Raw genomic sequence first — 22,710 nt, 5'->3', positions numbered from 1 at the left:
ATAATTTGGATAAGTTTCAAACCAATAACTCTGTATATGTCATTGTTAGCAGAAGGAATGACCACCTTCATATACCTTCAACACATTTATCATCCTATCAGAGAGGGGTGTATTATTCAGGCGTCAAGATATTTAATACTCTGCCATCAAATATCACAGTTTAAAAAAATGAGAAAAAGCAATTTAGGTTCGTTTTACGAAATTATTTGAAAAGTAACGCATTTCACTCTATTGATGAATTTGTTGAGCATGTAAGTGGCTCAAAAGTTAATAAATGATCTGTGTGCATGAATTATACAGTGTTGAGACTTGCTTGTTATAAGTATGTATGTTGTCTGTTTTTTGTTATGAATTTTAATATATTATAATGTAACTGCTTGAATGATATGGCTTGCCAGTGTGTGTGTGGAATGGCAAGGTGTGAATTTGATTGTGGTTTTTCCATGACCTATGTTTGTTGTCCTGACAACTTGAGCTATTCTGTCTGAGGCTTGATTTTATATTTTATTGGACCAAGGACGAATGATGTGTAGTCATCATCAATTTGTAGTATGGGACATGTTTTATATCCAGCTCTACAGGGAGATGATTGGATCCATTAAATGAAGAACAAATGTAAATGTAAATGTAAATGTAAATGTAAATGCTAGCTATAACTTAAACGTGGGAGAGCCAAGAACCCAAGCCAAGCTGATTATATATCAAGTTGCTGTCAAAAGTGCCATTGAATCTTTAAGGGCTAAAATCATGCAGCAAATCTGTATCATTGGGAAACATAATTTCTGGTAGACTCCCACATTTTGAACTGGACCAATAAGACCTATTTCAAGGAGGAGCTTCCTCTTGGAAGTTTGGTCTTGAAAAAGCTCTCTACTTTGGAGGGCTCATTTACCAAACATAGTCAGTTTCCAACTTTTGAAGTTTGTAGATGCAAACCTGCATCACACCATCACACTCACAACTTGTTCATTGTTAAAATCTGTAAAAGTTTCACTTAGTAAAGTAAAAGAGAAATTACTAGAAGCCTCCAATAATACAAATAACCATAATATTAAGGAGTGATTCCTTAAGCAAGTGAAAGTAACTGAATTGCCATTATAACTCAAAGTGAACAAGAAATAATATCTTGAGTGAAACTGTGATGGTGTTAGTGCAAATTTGGTAGCATAAGTTTTTCCTGCTCTGCTGGAGCAAGGCATGTTATGAGCTGAGACTAGAGCTAACCTCTGCCTGTAACTAAGCATACTGGCCAACCCAGATAACTAACCTGAACAGACGCTTTCCCAATCATAAGCTACACACATATACTTACAGGCACCTAAACGGAAACCCTCCTACCGAATTCATCCCCATTCAACAACAAAGAGTGGAAAGCAGACAGAGCAACTACCACAGAGGGATCTGTAGCACAATAAGGTGTCATCAGCAATAGGAGTGGTTATGCTTTTTTTTTTCAGTACACAAGATCTTAGTTTTATGCTTAATCGTTGAATTCTTGAATTGTTTAAACTAAAGTATCTATTAAGAGGGAAATAATGTTACTCTAATTAAGACGGATCTGTGGATGGTGAACAAAGAGTGACCAGGCCATGCATTTCTATGCTTATAGTGTTTGAGTTATCTTCATTATATTCATGATATGAAAGTAGTAATGATTTCATATTTTTAGTTTCATTAACAAACGCTTTTCTTTTCAGGTTAACATATAACCATAAATGGTGTTTAATGAAGCTATGTTAAATTTGATCTGTTTTATGCTTATACAATAGACGAATTTCTTTTTATATCAAACAGAAATGGAAACTTACTACTTGTATATTAAACCTGATGTTCTTTCTTATAAACAACAAAGAATTTAAGCAGCAATGTTCTATGTTCTATCACTACTTCCATTTCCTGTATGAAAAAGTGAAAGGAAATCATGAGTATACATATATATAACCTTGAGAATAAAAATCAATAAAAATAATGAGTTGAAATAATAATGTATTAGATCCGAGGTACTCATGGCAGTGAATATTAAGATCATAATCTTCAGGAATGTGACGCCCTTTAGTTTGGTATATAGGTTCTTCCAAAATGTTGGTACCGATGCACTAAACTATATGGTGTCACATTCCAGAAGTACATGAGCTATAAATAATATTGACTACTGATTTCTGAAGCACCATCAGGACAAAAATTTGAGGCTTTCTAACGTTGACAGGTGAAGCCAATTTATAATTTCTAAAGGCACTGGAAAGAGTACTGAAACTGCTTTGTCATTATGTTTGCACCAGTAAGTCCCAGCTTGTAAGTGGCAAAGTCAACTGAGAACAATATCCTATGATGACACATATGTTTAAAAAATTTGTTAACACACATTATTTTTCAAGAAAATGCCAGTAAGTGTTTATAAAATAAACAGTGATGTTCTTCATGTCAAGAAAGAAAAATTCCAACATTCATTACCACCCTAATTCAAATGATATATTTTACAATTGTAAAATGCATAATTGTGCAAGTAATATGACAAAATTCTTGTGGAACAAGATACAGTTCATTCAAAAATGGGTAATTCAGTAAGGAAATCAATTGGTTTAGTTTGTATTATTTAGGAGCCAGAACAAGCTCCATTGTTTCCCAGTCTTCTGTCTTTGATTGTTTACATAACTGTGCTACATACTGTTGTATGAAAGGAAGATTTTAGTATCTTCATGTCTTCACCTTTGCTCAACTTTGTGTATATGTCATTCAATTGTAGTAAGATTCTGAAACAGCAGGGTTCATTTCTGAACCAGATGACTGTTCTGGTCATGAAAGCATTCTTGACACTGGCAGTTAAAGGAATCAGAAAAATAAAAAACTTAAATATTTTGTCTGATTTGTAATGGAGACACACCCCACCAAAACATTCACTCCATTTAACAAACTGTGGTTGTTGTCTTGGGTTAGTGCTATCTTTTCTATCCATACTTACTAGCAATTTTAATTTATATACACAGTAGATTTTAGGCAAAATAATACCAACATTTTAAATTCAAACATTCAGAAACCAATTAGCTGTTTCAAATTCTTAAGATGGTATTATCTAGTTTTCATGTCCCTCAAAAGATGTATCAAATGCTATTTGACAATAGACTATGCAGAATTAACAATACTTGGTATGATATCCTAATGAATATGCGACACTGAAGCTGGTCAAATTGCACAGAACACATACTTCAGACACTGACATTTTTGATACTATTGTTGTGTGGTACAATTTCAAGAAAGGCAAAAAATTATGCTCTTTCTTGTTGTGCTCTCAGTCTTTAAACTATAAGTAAGTTACTGGTATATTAAACACATTCAAATTGTTCCAGCTTCAGTGATGTGTTATCTGAATCTAATCCAGAGGCAGCTGGCAGTATAGGGAAAACAGCACAAATCTACAGTCATTTTTCATCATCTGTAGCAGCTGCTACTGAAGTAGCATGAAACTGACATCATCAACTTAGGGATACAAATGAGGAATAACTCATGACAAGAGAATTCTACAGAGAAAGGCAAAATGTTACTGTTCATATGCATCTCGCTGTCAATTCTGATTATGTGATATACCGAATGAATGAATGAGTGAAACACGGTATAAACTTTTACAATATTTTATGAAATCACAACAAAATGAAGTTATGGAATATTATTTATATAATATATAAATATTATTTATATGTATGCTTTTACAGTAAATATGTGTTACATGTGGAACATGCAGAACATTAGTTAGTGTGATATAGTATAAAAATATAATTTTGTTATAAAAGAATTATTAAATACATACTCAGAAAAACTTTGCTGAGTATAGAATAATGTTATTCAGTTTTAAAAGTTAAAATAAGTGCATGGACCATGCACTTAATTAGCAAGAAATATTTTCTGTTATATAATTTCAGCCTTTTAAGGATAGAATGAACCCATGTACATTAATATTGCCTGTTTTAATTTTTTAAATAGATACAGATTATTAGATGTGGAAGTATGCACAGTTAATTCTGTTCCAATAAACTATTAATATATATTTTAAGGACTGCATGCAGCCCTTTATAAATTCTGTTTGGCACTTGGATCTTCAGGAAAATATTATGTTCTTTTCCTCTGATAACAGTAAAATGAGAGGGCATATTTATGTGTTTTATTTTTAAGTTTTTCCCATTTCACAGTTCAATCCTCAATTCTTCAATGTGACTCACATGTATGTAATTTGTAGGGCCACTGTTGAAGACATAATTATTTGACATCACCAGAAGGGAACATATCCACAGCATGGATTTATACTTTTTTGCTGATGTGGCATAATTTGGCTAAATTTTAATTTTATATGTAAACAACAAACAGATCCTGAAACATATTTCTTCACATCAATTGGTATCAAATAGTCTTCATTCTTTGCAGATATCACTTTTGCTGTGTATTCATGTGTTTTTATTATTTTCTCCAGAACTCCTTTCTTAAATAACAGAAAAACCTGATAGATTCCAAATACTTACTATGCAAGCCGTCTACAATTTTAGTAGCTTTATACAATGGAATACTTAAAACTACCAAATGCAGAAATTTGTTTTTTATATCAGGAAATTAAAGTAACATTATACATTGCAGCTATACAAGTCAAGGATTTACAGTTCACTTACTGTGAATGTATCACTATTTCATAATTTCATCTGATTATTGAAAGTGGCTTGACCATAAGTACACTTATTTTCGTTTGAGGGAAAATAACCTTAACCAGCATACACATCAATTTTCATATTTCTTCTACATTCATAATTTTTACACTATTTGTTCATATCACTTACTAAATATTAAATTATGTAATAAGACAGAATGACATCAATACAGCCCACTACAAAGGCTGAAGTTTAAAAGAAGCCAAATGTTATAATAAACGTGGAAATCTGAGAAACAATCATATATAGAGAGAATTCAGAAATAAAACTGTAATATACCAACTTCAGGTTTTATTCTGCTCTTCTAACATAGGTGACTGAACTGAAAACATGTATACTTGAAAGAAACAAGTCTATTCTGCAAGTTCACACAGAGTTGATTTCAGATACCTAACTTATTACATATTTGAAAACTATATATGCTGTTGGCAAATGTTGAAACTATAAGTTTCATTAATCAAATTTATATATACAGAGAGAAAATTCCATTCTTGCAATTGAAGTTTTGTAAGTGGTTTCATTGGTGACAATTTCTATTTCTTACATCTATAATCATCTACTTTCTTCTTTGATCTCCCTTCTCATGATAAATATATGTGCCTAAGAACCCTTCATTGATGATTGTCAGTTTCTAATGACATTTGAGTAGATATTAATATAATGTTCTTGTTCATAATTCACTATTCCAAATCAATTAATTAAATTTGTTTCAGTTTTTCCTAAGATCACTTGACTGTTTCTGATTTTATATGAGCCCTGACATCACGTGAACCAAAAAACCCAAGTATTTTCAGAGTGTCAGTGGTCCGCATAACTAGCTTTTCTTTAAATTTCCAAATAGTTGTGTCCACAACACTATTCTGGCGGAATTCAACGCAAGACTTCTTCAATGTTCGAACACAGTCAGCCCGATAGTGCTGCAATTGCGCATCTGTTGTTTCAATGGCATATGATGAACAGGCTCCACCTAGACAGGCTAATGGGAAGTGATTGTGTAATGTTAGGGCTCGCTCTGGATTATGGAAACACTTCACATACTGATTAGGTTTTGTAAAGTTCTTGCTGCGGTATACATGTTGTAACATATGCATGTAGCGTGGAATATCTTTGAACCAGCCATGAACTTCAATCAAATCATCTAAGAAATAAACATTTCGCACATTATACGAGGCTTGAGTGTCATTCTTCGTGCCCCGTGCCTTCGGCAGGACAGTATCCATCAGCTCTTGCCATGACATTGTATTAACAGGCATTATTACTTCATCAATATCCAGAAGTGCGATATATTCATATGTGTATAAGTTTTTATAGAGGCAATCATTATAAGGAATAAGTTCATTTTGACGCTTGTTATTCCATTTCTTTACAAGGTACATGTGCTGAAATCCAGGAACATTAGGCTGTCCACCAGGAAGTGTGAGAGGTGTCACATCCACACGATCCAGCTTCTGGTAGTATTGCAGAACTTTAGAAATATTAGGGTGAACTTGAAGCTCATAGAAAAACACTTTATCTGCACCTAGTATACCCAGAAGTTCTATCCATTCCACCAAGCGAACAGAGAGGTCTTCATGAAGGAAGTCCAAGCCCTTTACACAGACAGCAAACTTTTTCTTCTTTTCAGGCTTGTTGTATACAACACGGAGATTGTTTGTTGCTGTATCACAAGGCTTCTCAACAATGGAAACAGAGGCTGGGACAATTTTATGATACTGATGTGGAATCTGACAAGCAATAAGGTAAGGCTGATATATTCCCTGCTTGTAATTTCCCCATTTGCGATACCATATATATTTATATTCCATCACTTTCATGAAAACAGGTTCTTTCTGGGATTCAAACCAAAACTGGCAGTAGGTCTTTACTGTAGGTTCAATCCGATTGATCATTCCTAGTATCCTAACAGCTGGACCTATTTTGCTGGATTTTCGGACATCATAATAAGCACCAAAGAGCTGAAATGAGCCATTAGTTGTATGGAGATTTTGCCAGTAAATATTATTGAACTCAAGGTCATAGATACTGGGAAATTTCGCACAACTTTCATTCTTATAGAACATGGGTCTATCCTTATGACGGTTCCAGTATGCAATAGGTAGGCTAGGGAGTTTCTTTTGAACTTCCTCCACTATCATTGCTTCAGAAAGGCTTGGTGACTTGTCAATGCTGGGTTCAAGGTTCAACAAGAGATGTGCAGCAGACAAAGGTGACTGGCTAGTGCTGGCAGTTGCTTCCGTGTGAGGTGTTCGAGGATCGCCCAATTTTTGCAGCAGGAGACGGCTGTTGACTGAATTGCTCATTGATCCTGCGTTCGGGCCCTCTACTTCATGGCTCCGCAGGTGAAACACGGCCAACACAATAAGTCCCCAAAGGATCACCCAGCACAACATGCGGTAGAGGCACCTTGAACCAAAAACTGCCATTCTTCCTGCAAATATATGAGAAAGGTAATTAGCAAATTTACAGTTAATAGGTTATAATATGGAGTTAGATGGGAGGTTTTCTGACCTTCCATCTACAGAGCTAAAATGAGCCAGAAAATTGACATTCCAAGATGTCTATGCTCCATTATTACACTGTTTATGAAAATATATTACATTATATGGATGTTCTTTAACATTAGACATCCATAGCTGCAGATTAAAAATATTAAATAAATAAAAATCTGAACAACATCTAATCAATGCAACAGCTCACAAACACAAGGAATCTCGGAGGCACCAAAAAGATAATTTGACTTTATTCTTCTTGGCCTTTTCAAAAGTTAGATTTTCAGTATTGTTTACATCACCATTTCATTTCAGTATTTCCTTGAAATAAAGGTTTCTGAATGAAATTTAAGTACCAGTATAATAAAAGAAAAAAATGTGTGCATGTGTCCTGCATTACAAGTTGCACACTTCTACATTTTTTTTCATAAAATTTTAGGTTCTTTAGATGGTTATTTAAATCTAATTGATGGAACTCCACTGAACTTTGAAAGATTTGATATTATTAAACAACAAATAACTTAAATTAAACATAAAAACACCATGTGATGTCACGTAGACTCGTATAAGTTAACCAACGTTTGAGAGCAATCTTCTGCTTTCCTTGGAGCTCTTTAAGTAGCTGCTAGGCCGCGCCATAGCTCAAGCTGTTACCCTCACTTCCCACCGCGGCGGCCCGGGTTCGATCCCGGGTCTGCTCAAGTGGGATTTGTGGTGGACAAAGTGGCGCTGGGGCGGGTTTTCTCCGAGTACTTCGGTTTCACCTGTCAATCTTCATTCCACCAAATTCTCCATCATCATAATCACCTGGGGCAGGCTACAATAGGCCAATCAGTGGCCGCCATGCCGAGTGGACCCAGTTGGACTCCACCCCACTAAGCGAATTAAAAAAAAAGTAGTTGCTACCTCCTTACACCCCCACCCATTCTGCCTAACTGCCTATAGGTGCTCTGTAAGGACCAGCACTATTTTCTCTTCAACCTGCTTCTACTGGCCTTCTCTGGACTCTTTTCCAGCCCTATATCTGAAAGAAGTTTTCTTTCCTTGCTGCTTCGTTTCTTGGTGGTTACTTGCTTGACTCACCCTTGGACCCTAAAGATAGAAGGATTACGTGCCTCCGAAACGTCGGTAAATTTCTACCGAACTACAAGGCGTCAAAGATCAGACGGCATTCTTCACCGTCGAAGTGGCTTCTAATAAATATGATAATTAAAGTATGCTGCGGGAACAAGGAAGCCCTGAGGGCTAATAACACCGTTATTTTACCACAACGCTATTCTCCGTAGGGTTCAATAATTAAGCGAACTCTTACACATATCATTCTGCACCATCAATTCAAGGCATGCCCGCCAAGCGGCGTTCCGTCAAACCAGCTGCTTTTCCATAATTTGCATGGGGAGGAAACGAAACTTGTACCAACTGGAGAATGAAATCTCATTGATGTACCTAGGGCTCTTAGGCCAATACATTTGATAAATTAGAGAACGGCATCTAATCAATGTAGCCTAGAAATTTCAACCAATCATCTTTATAAGACTGGAGTTTCTCGCTGTGGCGACGTGGAGTTCGGAAATTCACACCGATGTTTCGGGGGAACGTCGGTGAACATCTGTCGAACTGCATGGGATTATATACCAGAAGTATCCCTAATTTCATGGAGTGTCTTCTGGCCAGGCGCCAAATGCCATGTATAAACAAGTTCAGTGGTCCTGCCACCTCTACACAAATAGTGGACATAGGCTATACTACCTCTAGAAGACTAGTCAACGTGTCACTCACTAGTTTCTTAACCTTAAAGAAACACTCATGGAAATCGAGGCCGGAGACTAAATTAATATTCAGTCGTAATACTGATATATTACTCATAATTAACCCACCTAAGAATATGCGTCAATTAAGTAGATGGGGCACAGGTGAAAAGGCATTCGCCTGGGGAAAAACATTTTACAACCCGCATTTTCGGTATTTAATTCTTGGTGACTGCATCTCCGAATAACGTATTATTAATTATGACTAAGTTGTGAGCAGGTTGAGCTGTTTCAAACTGAACAGGTTCGGGAATGTGGCCATCGAAAATTCACCTGGGGCAGCATTTAGGCTTGTGCCAGCCTTGCATTAAATTTCTGTAGATTTTCTGACTCACTGCATCTTAGTCCGTCTGTGACCCAGACATTTGTTAAGTGAATGCCCTGAGGGAGCACGTGAAACGAAGTACCGGCGGTAGCCTAACAACACTACAGCCAATTCTCCCATAACAGAGGTGGACAAGGATTGCTCAGTGACTCTCAGCGACAAGATGACAAGCAGCAGTGGAAGGCTGTGGTCTGCCATGTCTTTCAGATTCACTCAAACAAGAGTGTACCAACTTATAAACCGACCCCGACGATGTGCGTGTGGCCGAAACATGAAGTACTTACAGTGTATACAAGTTGTGACAGTGTAAACGGCCACACAGCCATGTAGATATGAAACGAAATTTGCAATACTGGAATATACGAGTAAACGAGTAACTAACTCAGTGGAGCTGACCTCTTCTTGAGAAGTCGCCAGTTGTGCCGCTCCTAACATTTTATGGAATCCGAAGGCTCATTATCGTGTTCACAAGAGGCCTCCACTGGCCCCTACACTGAGCCAGGTCAATCCAGTCTATACCATCCCATCCTACGACTGAAATAGAAAAAAAAAATGTTCTTGTGCTTAACTAATTAAGAACTATGCCATGAAGACGTATGGGAGAGTATAGATCCACGTTTTCTTGACCTCGGCACTAGTATGAGGTAAGTGGTCAGCTTCACGCCCCAGCCACTTTACCTGCGGGGAAAGAGACCCCGGTACCAATAAATAGGAGGTTGGGTTGGCCCCAGAGCCGGTCTGAACGAGATGGATAAGTGAAAATTCTTAACCCTAACGGGACTCGAAGTCCGACCCCTTGGTCGTCCAGCCCGTAGCCAGTCGCTATACCGACTGTGCTATCGCGGCTCTTATCTATGACTGGAATATAATAACAAATTAATTCGATTTTATTTCTAGGTATAACAGAAGGGATGATATAAGGTTCTAAAATGAATGATAGCAAGCATTTCCAGAATTTATTCTGACTTTAATTTCTTCATGAATGTTTTATTGAATTGTTACTGCCGTTTCAAAATTTGTGAAATAGACATGTTTTCGAATGATTTTTAGACATCTTTATATTACAATTTTGTTCTGCGCTCTGGTGAAGCATCTTGAAATAATAATTACTGTTGTCTGTGCTTATGCATAGCCAGTTCTCCTCACTAGTGCCTAATAGTCTCTGTCTCTCTCTTTGTGGAATCTATTTCTTCGTTCAATACATTAAGATAATCAGCGCAATTCAAAATCTGACTAACCCATTTAAATTCACATCCTCGTAATTTTCTTGGACTTCCCTAACGGCATATTCTAAAGCGAAGCTGAAATCAGTTATGATAAAAGCAGCTCTTTCTTTGAAACCGTTATCAGCAAGTTACACACCAGGAAATGTCTGAGTATACGAGCTTTATCGCAAGCCTAGATTTCGTTTAAAATCGCTTTACTAGCATAACTAGTTTAGTCTTTTCTCTCTCCTCTCACTCCCACTTCGGAGCATAAGGCTGATTTCTCAGTTTCATGATAATTTTACAGATAGTAGGACTCCTTGGACGGGTGATCAGCTCGTCGCAAGGCCTCTACCTAAACACAGGACAACACAAACACAGAATAAACGCATACACACACCAAACTTGTATGTCTTCTGTGGGACTCGAACCCACGATCCCGGCTTCCGAGCGCGCTAAGACAGTATCAGCCTTAGACCGCTCGACTACCGTGACCGGTACTAGTTTCGTTGGGTATACCAAATTCGATGAGAGTACTTTCCTCAGAACTGAGTCAAACACTTTCCCGAGATACTGAAATCTGGGGTAAGAGCTAAAGTTGTCCCTGTGCGGAAATAATTAAGAACCACTCCATGAAGACTTATTGGGAGTGGAGGTATTGCTCCATCATTCTTGACCTCAGCACTAGATGGAAGTGCGTAGACCGATTCATGCCTCAGTCGCTTTACCTCGGGGGAAAGAATTCACAGTACCCACTGTGTAGGAGGCTGTGTGGGTCCAACGGCCAGTCTGGACGATGTGGAGTAGAGAAAAATCTCTTGCCTCTGCCAGGAATCGAACTGTGGTGGTTCAGCTTGCTCTTATTTATTTTTCCGGTACCCGACAAGTACAGAATTGTTCACATTGACTACATATAACAATTTCAGCTACTTGTCAAATAAGAACTGATTTCTTTATTTGTTTCCTGACGTTTCAAATGTAGTGAATGATTAACGAGCTATTTCAAACAGTCTGACATGAAATTATGAAGGAAGAGTTAGAAAATCTCTGGAAGGAAGCATTTATCACCTTTTCGTATTGTAACTATATAGTCACTTTAGTGGAGGGAATGCAGAAAATCACGGAATACGTGTACCTGTATGCGGTAACCAATCAAGATTTGAATCGATTGCCTCCGAAACGTGAAACAGAACGTCGTAACCACTACAATACAGAGCTTGATTTGTGCTCCTATTCAATTGGTTACTGTGTGGTGGACTCACCACATATATTTTGCAATTACCCTATTCTCTAACCTGTTGCACTAATTGCCTGAACGCTATTATTCTGAATATGGAATGGTACCCATTGTCCTATACTATGCAAAGGGATATGAAATATGCCATATTTTTTTCTACAATCTACATCAACAACTAAACTACTGTAGAAGGTTTTGTAATCGCACCATGCAGGAACCTCAGCAATGTTGTTGATTTACATTCTTAATTAAAATGTACGTGTACTACAAGTAAACGAACCGTATTATTGTTAACGAAAGATGAATCACAATTGACCCTAGCACCAGCAGACGCCAAGAACGACATCTGGTCTTTCTGAGGGACGAACAAGCTGCAGGTCACTGGGAAACCCAGAACGGAGCAGGAAGTATCCCGCTGTGTTTTCTGGGAATTTCAACGCTTAACTTCGGCGGTACGAGTCTTTGAAAATTCGAGACTTGACAGATACGACTCGCAATAATTTTCGAAGGGGCGTACCGAGCGATCGTTAGTGTACCTTCATTTATTTGAGAGCTGTCAGAAGGAGCGTCTTGTATTTAGGCCCAAATTAACATGGATCTTGTTAAGGATTGGCGGAATGTCAATGAGAGTAACACCCAAATTTTAGGTTCAGCCAATCAGCAAAATTTCAGAGGAGAGGAAACCGGGCGTTCCCGGAACCGTCAGGACTTCTGCCTCTCCGGAGGAGTCAGTCGTCTTAGGGAGTAACAGGAGTCAGTCGTCTTAGAGAGTGACAGGGGTCAGTCGTCTAAAGGGAGTAACAGGAGTAACCTCCCGGACGTTAAATCGGTGTCGGCCAAGTCTGGTACACAAATTAAAAGTGCTACAGCCTTGTAATATGTAATTCTAGTTCACATCTACAATAAAGAGCAACAGTGTTGGTGAAGTGTGTGTTTTAAGTGTTCTCTATCTCCTTGTGTGAGCAAGGCCCAGAAGTCGCCCTGAGACAGAATCTTGTCCTACCGTCTGAGCGTTCCAAATTCGTAGATTTCACCCAAGTCCACTGGCGCCCATACAAATTCAAATACAGAGTAATCCCACACCCTAAGCTCAACCAGACGACAACAAGGAAGCGGCGGATGAAAGTGGAGACCAACGTAAGGGCACTAAGAGGACAGTTAGAAGGCTCACTGAGTGGGTCAGTTATATTTTGAAAGAATATGAAAATAGTGGTGTCAGAATTACAGGCAGTGGGACGTACTAAAATGGGCGAACGCATGTCAGCTAAATTATGTTATAATTATACTTATTTTCAATTAAGGCCGCGCCATAGCTCAAGCGGCTAGTCGCTGGCTTCCCACCGCGGCGGCCCGGGTTCGATCCCGGGTGTGGTCAAGTGGGATTTGTGGTGGACAAAGTGGTGCTGGGCACGTTTTCTCCGAATATTTCGGTTTCCCCTGCCAATCTTCATTCCACCAATTGCTCCACAATCACTCTCACCTATCATCTGGGGCTGGTACAATAGCCCAGAAGTGGCCGCAGTACAAGGGACTTTGTCCCAACCTACTAGCAATAATTTTTTTTTTCAGTTAGTCCCATCCACTAGCAATTTTTTTTTAATTATATCACTGGAAATGGTATTGCAATTTTAAATCCGGTGGAAGAAATTGTGCAGGGAAATAAAAACAGGCTAAAAGATATGGGGTATGAGAAACAGGGACGTTGAGAGGAAGAAAGAGAGTGGAGAAGAAGGAGAAGACGTGGGTTGTGCAAACTGTGCATTACACTAGACTCCTCTCCTTTAAAAACTGTAGAATACGAGAATGTGAAGCGATGTAAAACGGAGAAGCATATTATTATGATATGAAAAAAAAGAGTCTATGATTAATGTAATGAGGTGTAAGAGAGAAACACGAATAGAAGCATCCAAATGGAAAGAAGAGGGCGACAAGTATAAGAAGAGCGTAACAGGAGGAAAATATGAAACGGAAGAAGGAATTATTACGAAGGAAAAGGGGAGGTACGGAAATAGAGGAATAGATGGATGCTATGAAAATTGCAAACAGACAAGGAGGAGTAGATGAAGAAGAAACAGAAGTCAAATGTGAGATTATAAATTTTTTGTCTTTTTTTTTTTTTTTAAGTTTCTTGGGGTGGGGTGAAACTGAGCCTACTTGGCATGTTGGCCACTGTTTGGTCTATTGTACCACCCCAGGATGTTAGATGACGATGAGTGTGAAGCGATCGGTGGAATGAGAATTGGCAGAGGAAACCGAAGTACTCGGAGAAAACCTACCCCAGTGCCACTTTGTCCACTACAAATCCTACATAACCTGACCTGAGCTCGAACTCGGGCCGCCGAGGTGGGAATCCGGCGCCTTACTGCCTGAGATATGGGACGGCCATGAGATTAAAAATATTACGATAAAGAAAAAAAGAAAAGGAAGGAATCTAGAAGATCTAAAAGCTATCTGGAATTAGTGGGAGCAGATTTAATAAAAGTGACTTTTATCTTTTAATGGCAAGCTATTCTCGTAATCTGATTCGAAGATACGTCACCATATAACTGAAGAGTTTGCTTCGATGACGACGTTACATAGTGAGTCACTTGTTATGCCATCACACACATCGGCGCCTTTAAGTGAGGCCTTCCTCAAGGCCATGCAAAGGCTGAGGCAATTTCACACGAGCATCTTTACATCAGCACACAAAAATATACAGAGAGACGAAACCGGTTTAGACCAAAGTTCTCGTATCGAGTCATTACAGTCTGCTTCCTATCACCAAAATATTACTACCCCTTCTACTTTAATTATGAAATAAACATTTCCTAGACGTCTACCTATCGAAATTCTGTACGTCTTTCTTTTGTCCGTGCATTAATGTTCAGCGAAGTTAATCTCTTCTTATAACTTCACCAGAAATTCAGGGCGAACACGACAAATACTGAAGTGTCCAATTATGGATTTCCTTTCTTCGCCAATTAGTCCCAACATCATATCCGAATTTGTCCCTAGCACTTATCGTCAAGTATTGCTTTCATTTATTTTCCCTATTTAAAGAATCGAATATCTTATTTTCACAAAGCATCGAGTAAAATTTTACTTTTACATGTTTATAATTAATGCAAAGCACTTAAAGCATTCCTGAATGAAATTTCGTGAAATTGTTCCGTGGGGTGCATTGAACTGCTCTACCGAGCCCACTGGTTGATCTGTTTAATTTTCATAGGAGTACAGAGAGTTACCACCGTAACAGCATTATTACGCTCCCGAAACCAGTTAAGGACCTTATCACCCCCGCCCCCCAATGAAATTTAACCCAATAAGGCTACTGAATAAATATCGATTGCTTTTTGAAGTGAAAAAAAATGAAAAGGCTGAAATTTCGTCGTTGGCAACTTCAGTCATTAGGAGTGATCAATTTGTCTTTAAAAGAAAATACTCCGCAAAATGTACTACATTGTTAAGGGACACAGTGCGCACTGCGCCCGGTTTAAAAAACCATCAGATTACAGGGGCATTATTCCTAGACATTTAAGAGCTTCTGATATGATGTGGACCACACGACCAATGGCAAAATGTATTACAGCAAAAATTCACTCTCATCTAATACATGTACTATATCACTATGTGTATATCACAACTAACTCAAAATCGTTATTTTTGGTAATGGATGGTAGATCTTTTTCAAGACAAAGCCCCATTCAGGCCTGAGTGCCCCAATGAAGATTATTAATAATGTTATATTTTAGCGTCCTGTTGCACTAATTCATGTCCATGATTTATGCTAACCGTCTTACAGTGCACACACTTTTTCACCTTACTCTTCTCTTTTGCACTACATGTTTCAGCACTAATGTGCCATCTTCAGGTGTGTCTCTACGCACGTCTAACTACTGCATTGCATGTCATGATGTCTTCATACTAAAATCACGCGTGACTCGCGTATTGAGATACGACGTAAGGATGGCGAATCCTGAAAAGTTTTAATATTTAAAATTTATTATTATACATGACGAATATATATTTTAGTCATTTTATTATGAAGACATCAGGGCATGCAATGCAGTAGTTAGACGTGCATAGAGACGCACCTGAAGATGGCACATTAGTGCTGAAACATGTAGTGCAAAAGAGAAGAGTAAGGTGAAAAAGTGTGTGCACTGTTAGACGGTTAGCATAAATCATGGCCAATGAAGCTTACTTGGATCCACGCTCCTAACATTTATACACGTATTAATGACAATCCTTCATGTAGCCATTTCAGTTCACGCTGATGAAGCGAGCATCAATGCTCTGTCAAGCAGCATACAACTCACACATAAGTTGAGAAAGGTAACAGGCCATTTAGAATAGAGTTTCCAGAAATGGAGAATAAAAATTAATATGAACAAGAGTTGAATCTCCTTGTTTTTTATATGACTGCATTACTATCTTCGCAGTACATATTAGTGAAGATTCTTAACGAAACTATAGCACAGGCAAATGAAACAAAACGTCATGGTATGACATTCCAATCAAAATTACACATATTGTGAATTCTGCATAAACAAAAGTACTGACTAACTAAGGCATCTGCCGGTCACGGTAGCCGAGCGGTCTAAGGCATGTACTGTCTTCGCTCGCTTGGAAACCGGGATCGTGGGTTCGAATCCCACTCAGGGTATGGATGTTTAATTTGTGTGTGTGCGTTTTCCTGTGTTTGTGTACAGGTAGAGGCCTTGCGACGAGCTGATCACCCGCCCAAGGAGTCCTACCGAATGTGTAAGATCTAGAAAAACCGAAGTGAACGGAGAAGTTCATGGAGGTAGGGCCTAGGCCCACTGGGGCTGTAGTGCCAAGGAAAAAAAAACTAAGGCAACTGTCTCCTATTTTGAATCAATCCTCAAAGTTTCACGTCAACATAGCGTTAATAGTCTGCAAAGCACTCCTCCCGTTAACACTGACTGTGCTCCCTTGTCTTGGGCCATACTACTGAAATTAGTATAAATGAAGTCCTTAGGGTACTGAAAAAACTGCCACGGGTAACACCAATTAAAGTCTTACAAGAAAAAAAAATCGTTTTATCATATCGAGAGGCCAGCAAAGGTACTGTATCACAGGTCCATAAGCAGTGGAAAGTCTCAAATTATAAAATTAAATTAGTGCAACCCTATCAACTACTAAGAGTGGCGCTCCCTTTTTCCGCTTGTAAGATAAGCAAACAATTCTCTGAAATTCATCAGGGGAGGGCCTACTTGTTTACAATTATTGTCTTTAACTATAAATTGTGTGAAATACACTCTTAGATTTCCCACCTCGGCACGAACATTAAAGAGCAGAAAATCTCGCTACATTCAACTAGAATTCTGAGGGCATCTCACTGGGTCCAGTTCGCAGGCGATCTCGACGACCAATCCCCTTTACTGAGCCAAATCCAAATAATCACCACCAATCCCCCCCAGTAATTAATGCTCAGCTGCTGCTGGGGTTTACACAATATTCTTTCAGTTATAAATCACATATTAAATGTTTTCGGACACATAACTAAGTATATGTTGCTGTCTCGTCACCAAAATACAGGGCAAAATCATGACATAGAGATAGGAAACAGATGTTTTGAAAATGTGGCACAGTTCAGATATTTGGGAACAATGATAACAGATCGAAACCGGATTCAGGAGGAAATTAAGAGGAGATTGAACTCGGGTAATGCTTGCTATCATTCAGTCCAGAACCTTTTGTCTTCTCGTCTGCTGTCCAAAAACATAAAAATTAGAATATACAAAACTATAATTTTGCCTGTGGTTCTGTAAGGGCGTGAAACTTGGTCTCTGACATCAAGGGAGGAACATAGACTGAGGGTGTTTGAGAATAGGGTGTTAAGGAAAATATTTGGACCGAAGAGGGATGAAGTGACAGGAAGTTGGAGGAAACTGCATAATGAGGAGCTTCATAACTTGTACTCTTTCCAAGTACAATTAGAATGATCAAGTCAAGGAGGATGAGGTGGGAAGGTCATGTAGCACGAATGGGGGCGACAAGGAATGCGTATAGGATATTGGTGGGAAAGCCGGAAGCAAAGAGACCACACGGACGACCAAGGCGTAGGTGGGTGGACAATATTAGAATGGATCTTAGAGAGATAGGATGGGATGGTATGGATTGGATAGATCTGGCTCAGAATAGGGACCAGTGGAGGGCTCTTGTGAAGGCGGTAATGAACCTTCGGGTTCCATAAAATGCTGGGAAATTCTTGAGTAGCTGCAGAATTGGCGGCTCCTCAAGAAGGGCTCAGCTCCATGAGTAAGTAAGTAAATAAGTTGATATGAACAATTTTTCTTGTTTTGGTGTGTGGATCTCGTGTTCAAAGTTTGTCTGCAACTTTCCACCGACATTCAGGAAACTGTAAGAATTAACATCATTACCGGTTTCAGTTGTAACTTACTCCAGCCTCCGGAATGCGAAGAGAGTAAAATTTTGTCTTTGCTTTTCAAAGGGTCCATGATTCAAATTCGGCCAGGACTGGGTTTTATTCATCCAACGTTTTCATTTGCAGCAGAGGCCGAGAAAAGTAGGTAATAAACGCGGACAGTGAGAAGAACTTGCATTCATCAGTCACCAGAACGCGACAAGAGAAACTATGGTTTCCTTAACATACGGCAACACTGCTACCTGAGCCCCAATGCGAATAATTCAGTTTCATCCTCAGCCACCACTGATCCTGTCTGGCTGGCTACCTGGCGGATACAGAAAGCACGAAGACCGCAGAGATATGGAGACCGATAGACACGTTTCACATTGCCCGCTGACTCTGTGGGGCTCCTGTAGGGTGAAGCAGTTTACCTGTAGAACAACTGTTCTCTAACACGGGCCACCTTTCTTGTTAGGTTGACCGGTGTCCGGATAGGAACTTCCATAACACTGGACAGAGCCAGACCTGCAGAAAGCCTATATCAACGTTTGCTTCTCGAATAGTTTTACCCTTTTCATGATGGTTTATTTGAATTTGTAGTTTTAGTTCATTTAACGATATTGTGGCATATTCGCTCAAAGCAAGAATTGTGGAGTCAACAACAACCGGCGGTTACTAGGCAGCGGCCCCTAAACAACAACAGATAAATGATATTTTCAGCGCAGTCTATGCTGATGGCTGCGCAGGCAACAGTGGAATACGTCATACCATCGTTAAGCAACAATTGCACTGCAACAGAGAAACTGTTTTCTGCGCGGTCCGTGCCGATATGATATAAGTAGGGCAAGGTAGGAGTTGCAGTTAGATAACCGCTGGGGTTCGGTTGTGAGCTGTTGCTGTGAGAAGCTGGTAGATAAGGTCGGGAACAGTCCAGGAAAGCAGAGGAAAGCAGAGGAAAGAGAATGTATTTAAGTGGTATAATTCATGCAAAGAATAGAAAGGGCCAATTATATATACACGTATATACAGAAAATGGAACAATAGCTACCTATTTTAACAATCCTTTCTGCTTAGGACAACCAGTAATGTGATAGGCTACGATCCGAACTATTGCTGTCTAATTACTAGCAAGGGCGTTGTGATCTCTCCCCTCAGTACTGTTTCCACAACGATTCTGAATTCCATTTGCTCTCGTACGTAATGGTCCTTGACAGATTTTGCTTGGAGAGGGCGAACTTCATCACAGACCTCCGTTTGATGTTAAGAAATGCCCAGAACTTTCATCTTCACGCGCCATATCCAACTTCGTTACACGATCTCAGGCGTTGGGACAACTTCCATCTGGACTTGGGAAAATCACAAAAACTTCGGCCAGGACATTGGGTGTCACGCCTAAGACTAGTACCGACCATTCCTCGAACACAATCCAGAATATTACCGTTTATGCCGACTTGCTTTGTCACATAAATACAAGCGGAGAGATCTTAAAACGAATCGTAGAAAAACTGGTGCTATGATATGGAATAATTGAAGTGGCTCAGGGTCAGTCTTCTGTGTACCCCGGGAGCCATATATAAGACGTACTTCTTGACAAACAGATCAACTATAAGCAATTCAATACCCCTGTACTGCTGACTTAGTCGTGTACTGGTGGACTAAGGCTAATCAATTTCAGTTTATTCCAACTGGTGACCTCCAGACTATGGAATGAAGTGGTGATTAACGCACTGCAACCGCAGGCTAAAGACGTATTATCTGCAGCATGATATGTGAGGACAAACTTGCGTGTCATTTGCTTGCAGAGACTGAGAATGTTATGAAAATTCTGTACATGGCAGCCGGTTCCCTTGACCGAAACAGACACGCCTTGAATACAGGTAATTTGCATTAGGCTTACTGCTGAAGTAACCTCGGTATTTTCAGTATAGAATAAGAAATAAAGCACGTCATAAGTTAATTTTAATCCTAATACATACCAAGCAGCGCGGTAGAATGATAATTATTCCTGCTGAGTAGTCAGAAGGTCCAAGGTTCGATTGTGACCCGTAAGCCAGATATTCTGGAGGGGTTTTATAAATTTCTTCAGTCCCTCCAGACAACTAATAGGATAGTACCATCAAATAAAATTAGTTCAAGATTGTTCCACATTTTTCACTATCATTAGAACACTGGATGCTATGCAACCAGTGCAGCTGAGAAACTGTCTTTAAATAAATGAAGATTAAACACAAAAAATAAACCATGTTAACAAAACCAGCTTCCTGCTATGCTGTTGAAAAACAAGTATCACACCAAATGGTTGAAACCAAGACATCCGCCTACCATATTTAAGGGGGCTGTCAAATGGGTTATTGTGGGTGAAGAATGTTGTGTCAGCATGGTTCCGAAACTCAATCGTTTCGGGGCTACTGCTGAAGACAGGAAATACAATACAATACAATTTTCTCAGAATAAGCATTTTTTGTCGCCTTATCAGCTACATGCACAGTAATTATGCACGGCCAACTGACGGGACCGTGTATCACTGACAGTAGTTTAACAGCAACAACCCCAGTTTCCTACAGAACCAGCTACCAGCCCATTTAGAAAAAAGTTACATTTTAAGGGCAGATTAATACATGACTGCAACACAGGCACTCCGCCTCATTTCAATCGACAAGTAAAGATATTTGAGTCAATGCAATGGACATTGTTGGAGCAGACCTAGAACAGCACATGGCTGCTCTCTCCGTTCAAGATATCACTCCTCTTTGTTTTTTTTTCTGGCGATATGTCAAGGAGCTGGTATATCAAGAGAAATCGCAGACAACAGATGAACTCCTGCGACGAGTCATGACTAGGGCCCGGATCTTTATGTGCTAAAAAGCGGGAAAATATGCACCAAAAATAAAAAATATGCACTTAAGAAACAAGCCATTTTATTCAGACTCGCCTATTTACGAGTACATGTATCATTCACTGCAGATAGTAGCATCATAATAGCCAACTAGAAGTCTTTCAGTGTTTTCTGGAGACAAACTAAGTCTATTGTCCATCAAAATGAGTTTATAGGCTGAGAATGATCTTTCTACGTCAACTGACGTGATTGGACAGTATTTATACACTGGCGCCGAAGGTTCAGAACATTCATCTGGCAAAGATACCCTAATTCCACTCAAGTACTGACTAAATGATTGAATCTTTCTTAGTCCTGGGTTCGATTCCAACACCTTTTCTAACTTGAATTTAATCTTCTCTCCAATTTCGCCTGGAGCGGAATTCAGTGAACAAGTTGCTTTCTGAACGAGTTGGAGTCGTGAAGGAGTGCACCACAAGATTCTAAGCTCTCAATCGCTTTTGAAGCCATAGAAAAATGTGCATGGATAAAATTCACATCTTGATAAACGTATCACTTCCAAATACCACTTCTGCTTCATGGACACATGCATACTCATCTTCAAGTTTTGTAACCTCGTCTATAACTTGATTGAAATTCTCCTGATAAAATGAAACTGCGGATAACCATGTCCCCCATCTTGTTAGGACAGGTTCAGGTGGCAGAGGAACCTGAGGTAGGCAATCTTTGTCCAAATGGACACGAGCTGGTGCTTTCAGAAACAGTTTCTTTCCCACTTGCAGTTAAATCATTAACAGCTGGAAACTGCGCGTATTTTTTCTGCAATACGGTGTAATCCGTGCGCTAAACAGGTTACGTGTATAAGATTTGGATAAAATACTTGTAAGGCCTTTGTTGCTTTCAACATATAGGAAGCTGCATCTGTGAGTAATACAAGCACCTTGCAACAATTATTCTCAATTTCAGACGGCCATAGTAGTCGCAGAGAATGATTTACATGGCCCTGGGGTCGACTCAGCCTCCAACAGAACTGAGTATCAGGAATATTCCTGGGAGCAATGGGCGGCCGGGCGTTAAGGCTGACAACGTGACCGCCATCTGTTAGGCGATTTTCTAGAAAATGTGGGAAACTCGACGTCTCACAGCCCTATGAACCTTCACGGCCTCTTATACTTATAGCTTTACCTTTTACCTATTTTTATAGATGAAATTATTGGGGATCATCAGTGTGGGTTTCGACATAACAAATCAATTACTGATAAGGTTTTTTGCATTCGCCAGATACTGGAGGAAAAAATGAGAGTACGATGAGACAGTGCATCAGTTCTTCACAGACTTCAAGAAAGCCTATGATTCACGAAGGAGAGAAGTATTGTATAACATCCTCGAAGAGTTTGGGATACCCATGAAAATACCTGTTAGTTTCATTAAAGTATGTTTAAACGAAACATATAGTAAAGCCCGCTGAGGTATACAACTGTCTGATAATTTCCCTGTCCAGAATTGTCTAAAACAAAGAGTTGCGTTATCGTCATTGCTTTTCAACTTTGCTTTAGAATATGCCATTAGGAAGCACCAGGAAAACTAGATGGGTCGAAATTAAATGGGACACATCAACTGTAAGTCCATGCTGGTGACGTAAATCTATTGAGAGATAACACAGATGCCACAAATAAAGGCAATCGACCTTTAACTGACGATAGTAAGGAGATTAGTCTAGAAGTAAAGTCAGATAAGACTAAGTAT

At 39.2% G+C, this 22,710-nt stretch overlaps 1 protein-coding gene across 1 annotated transcript in view; it reads right to left on the bottom strand.

Moving 5' to 3' along the window:
- Positions 1-2,447: 2,447 nt before the first annotated feature.
- The window catches only part of LOC111873013, a 105,230-nt gene continuing 84,967 nt past the window's right edge, over positions 2,448-22,710 (bottom strand). The window contains exon 3 of the mRNA XM_023867364.2: positions 2,448-7,116. Coding sequence (XP_023723132.1) covers positions 5,414-7,111 — 1,698 coding nt within the window. The 5' untranslated portion in view covers positions 7,112-7,116 and the 3' untranslated portion in view covers positions 2,448-5,413. The remainder of the gene's footprint in view (positions 7,117-22,710) is intronic.

This window comes from Cryptotermes secundus, unplaced genomic scaffold, assembly GCF_002891405.2.
Source record: "Cryptotermes secundus unplaced genomic scaffold, Csec_1.0 scaffold2245, whole genome shotgun sequence".
Lineage (NCBI taxonomy): Eukaryota > Metazoa > Arthropoda > Insecta > Blattodea > Kalotermitidae > Cryptotermes > Cryptotermes secundus.
Note: the sequence above shows the minus strand (reverse complement) of the source record. Positions and strands in the feature narration are given on the sequence as shown.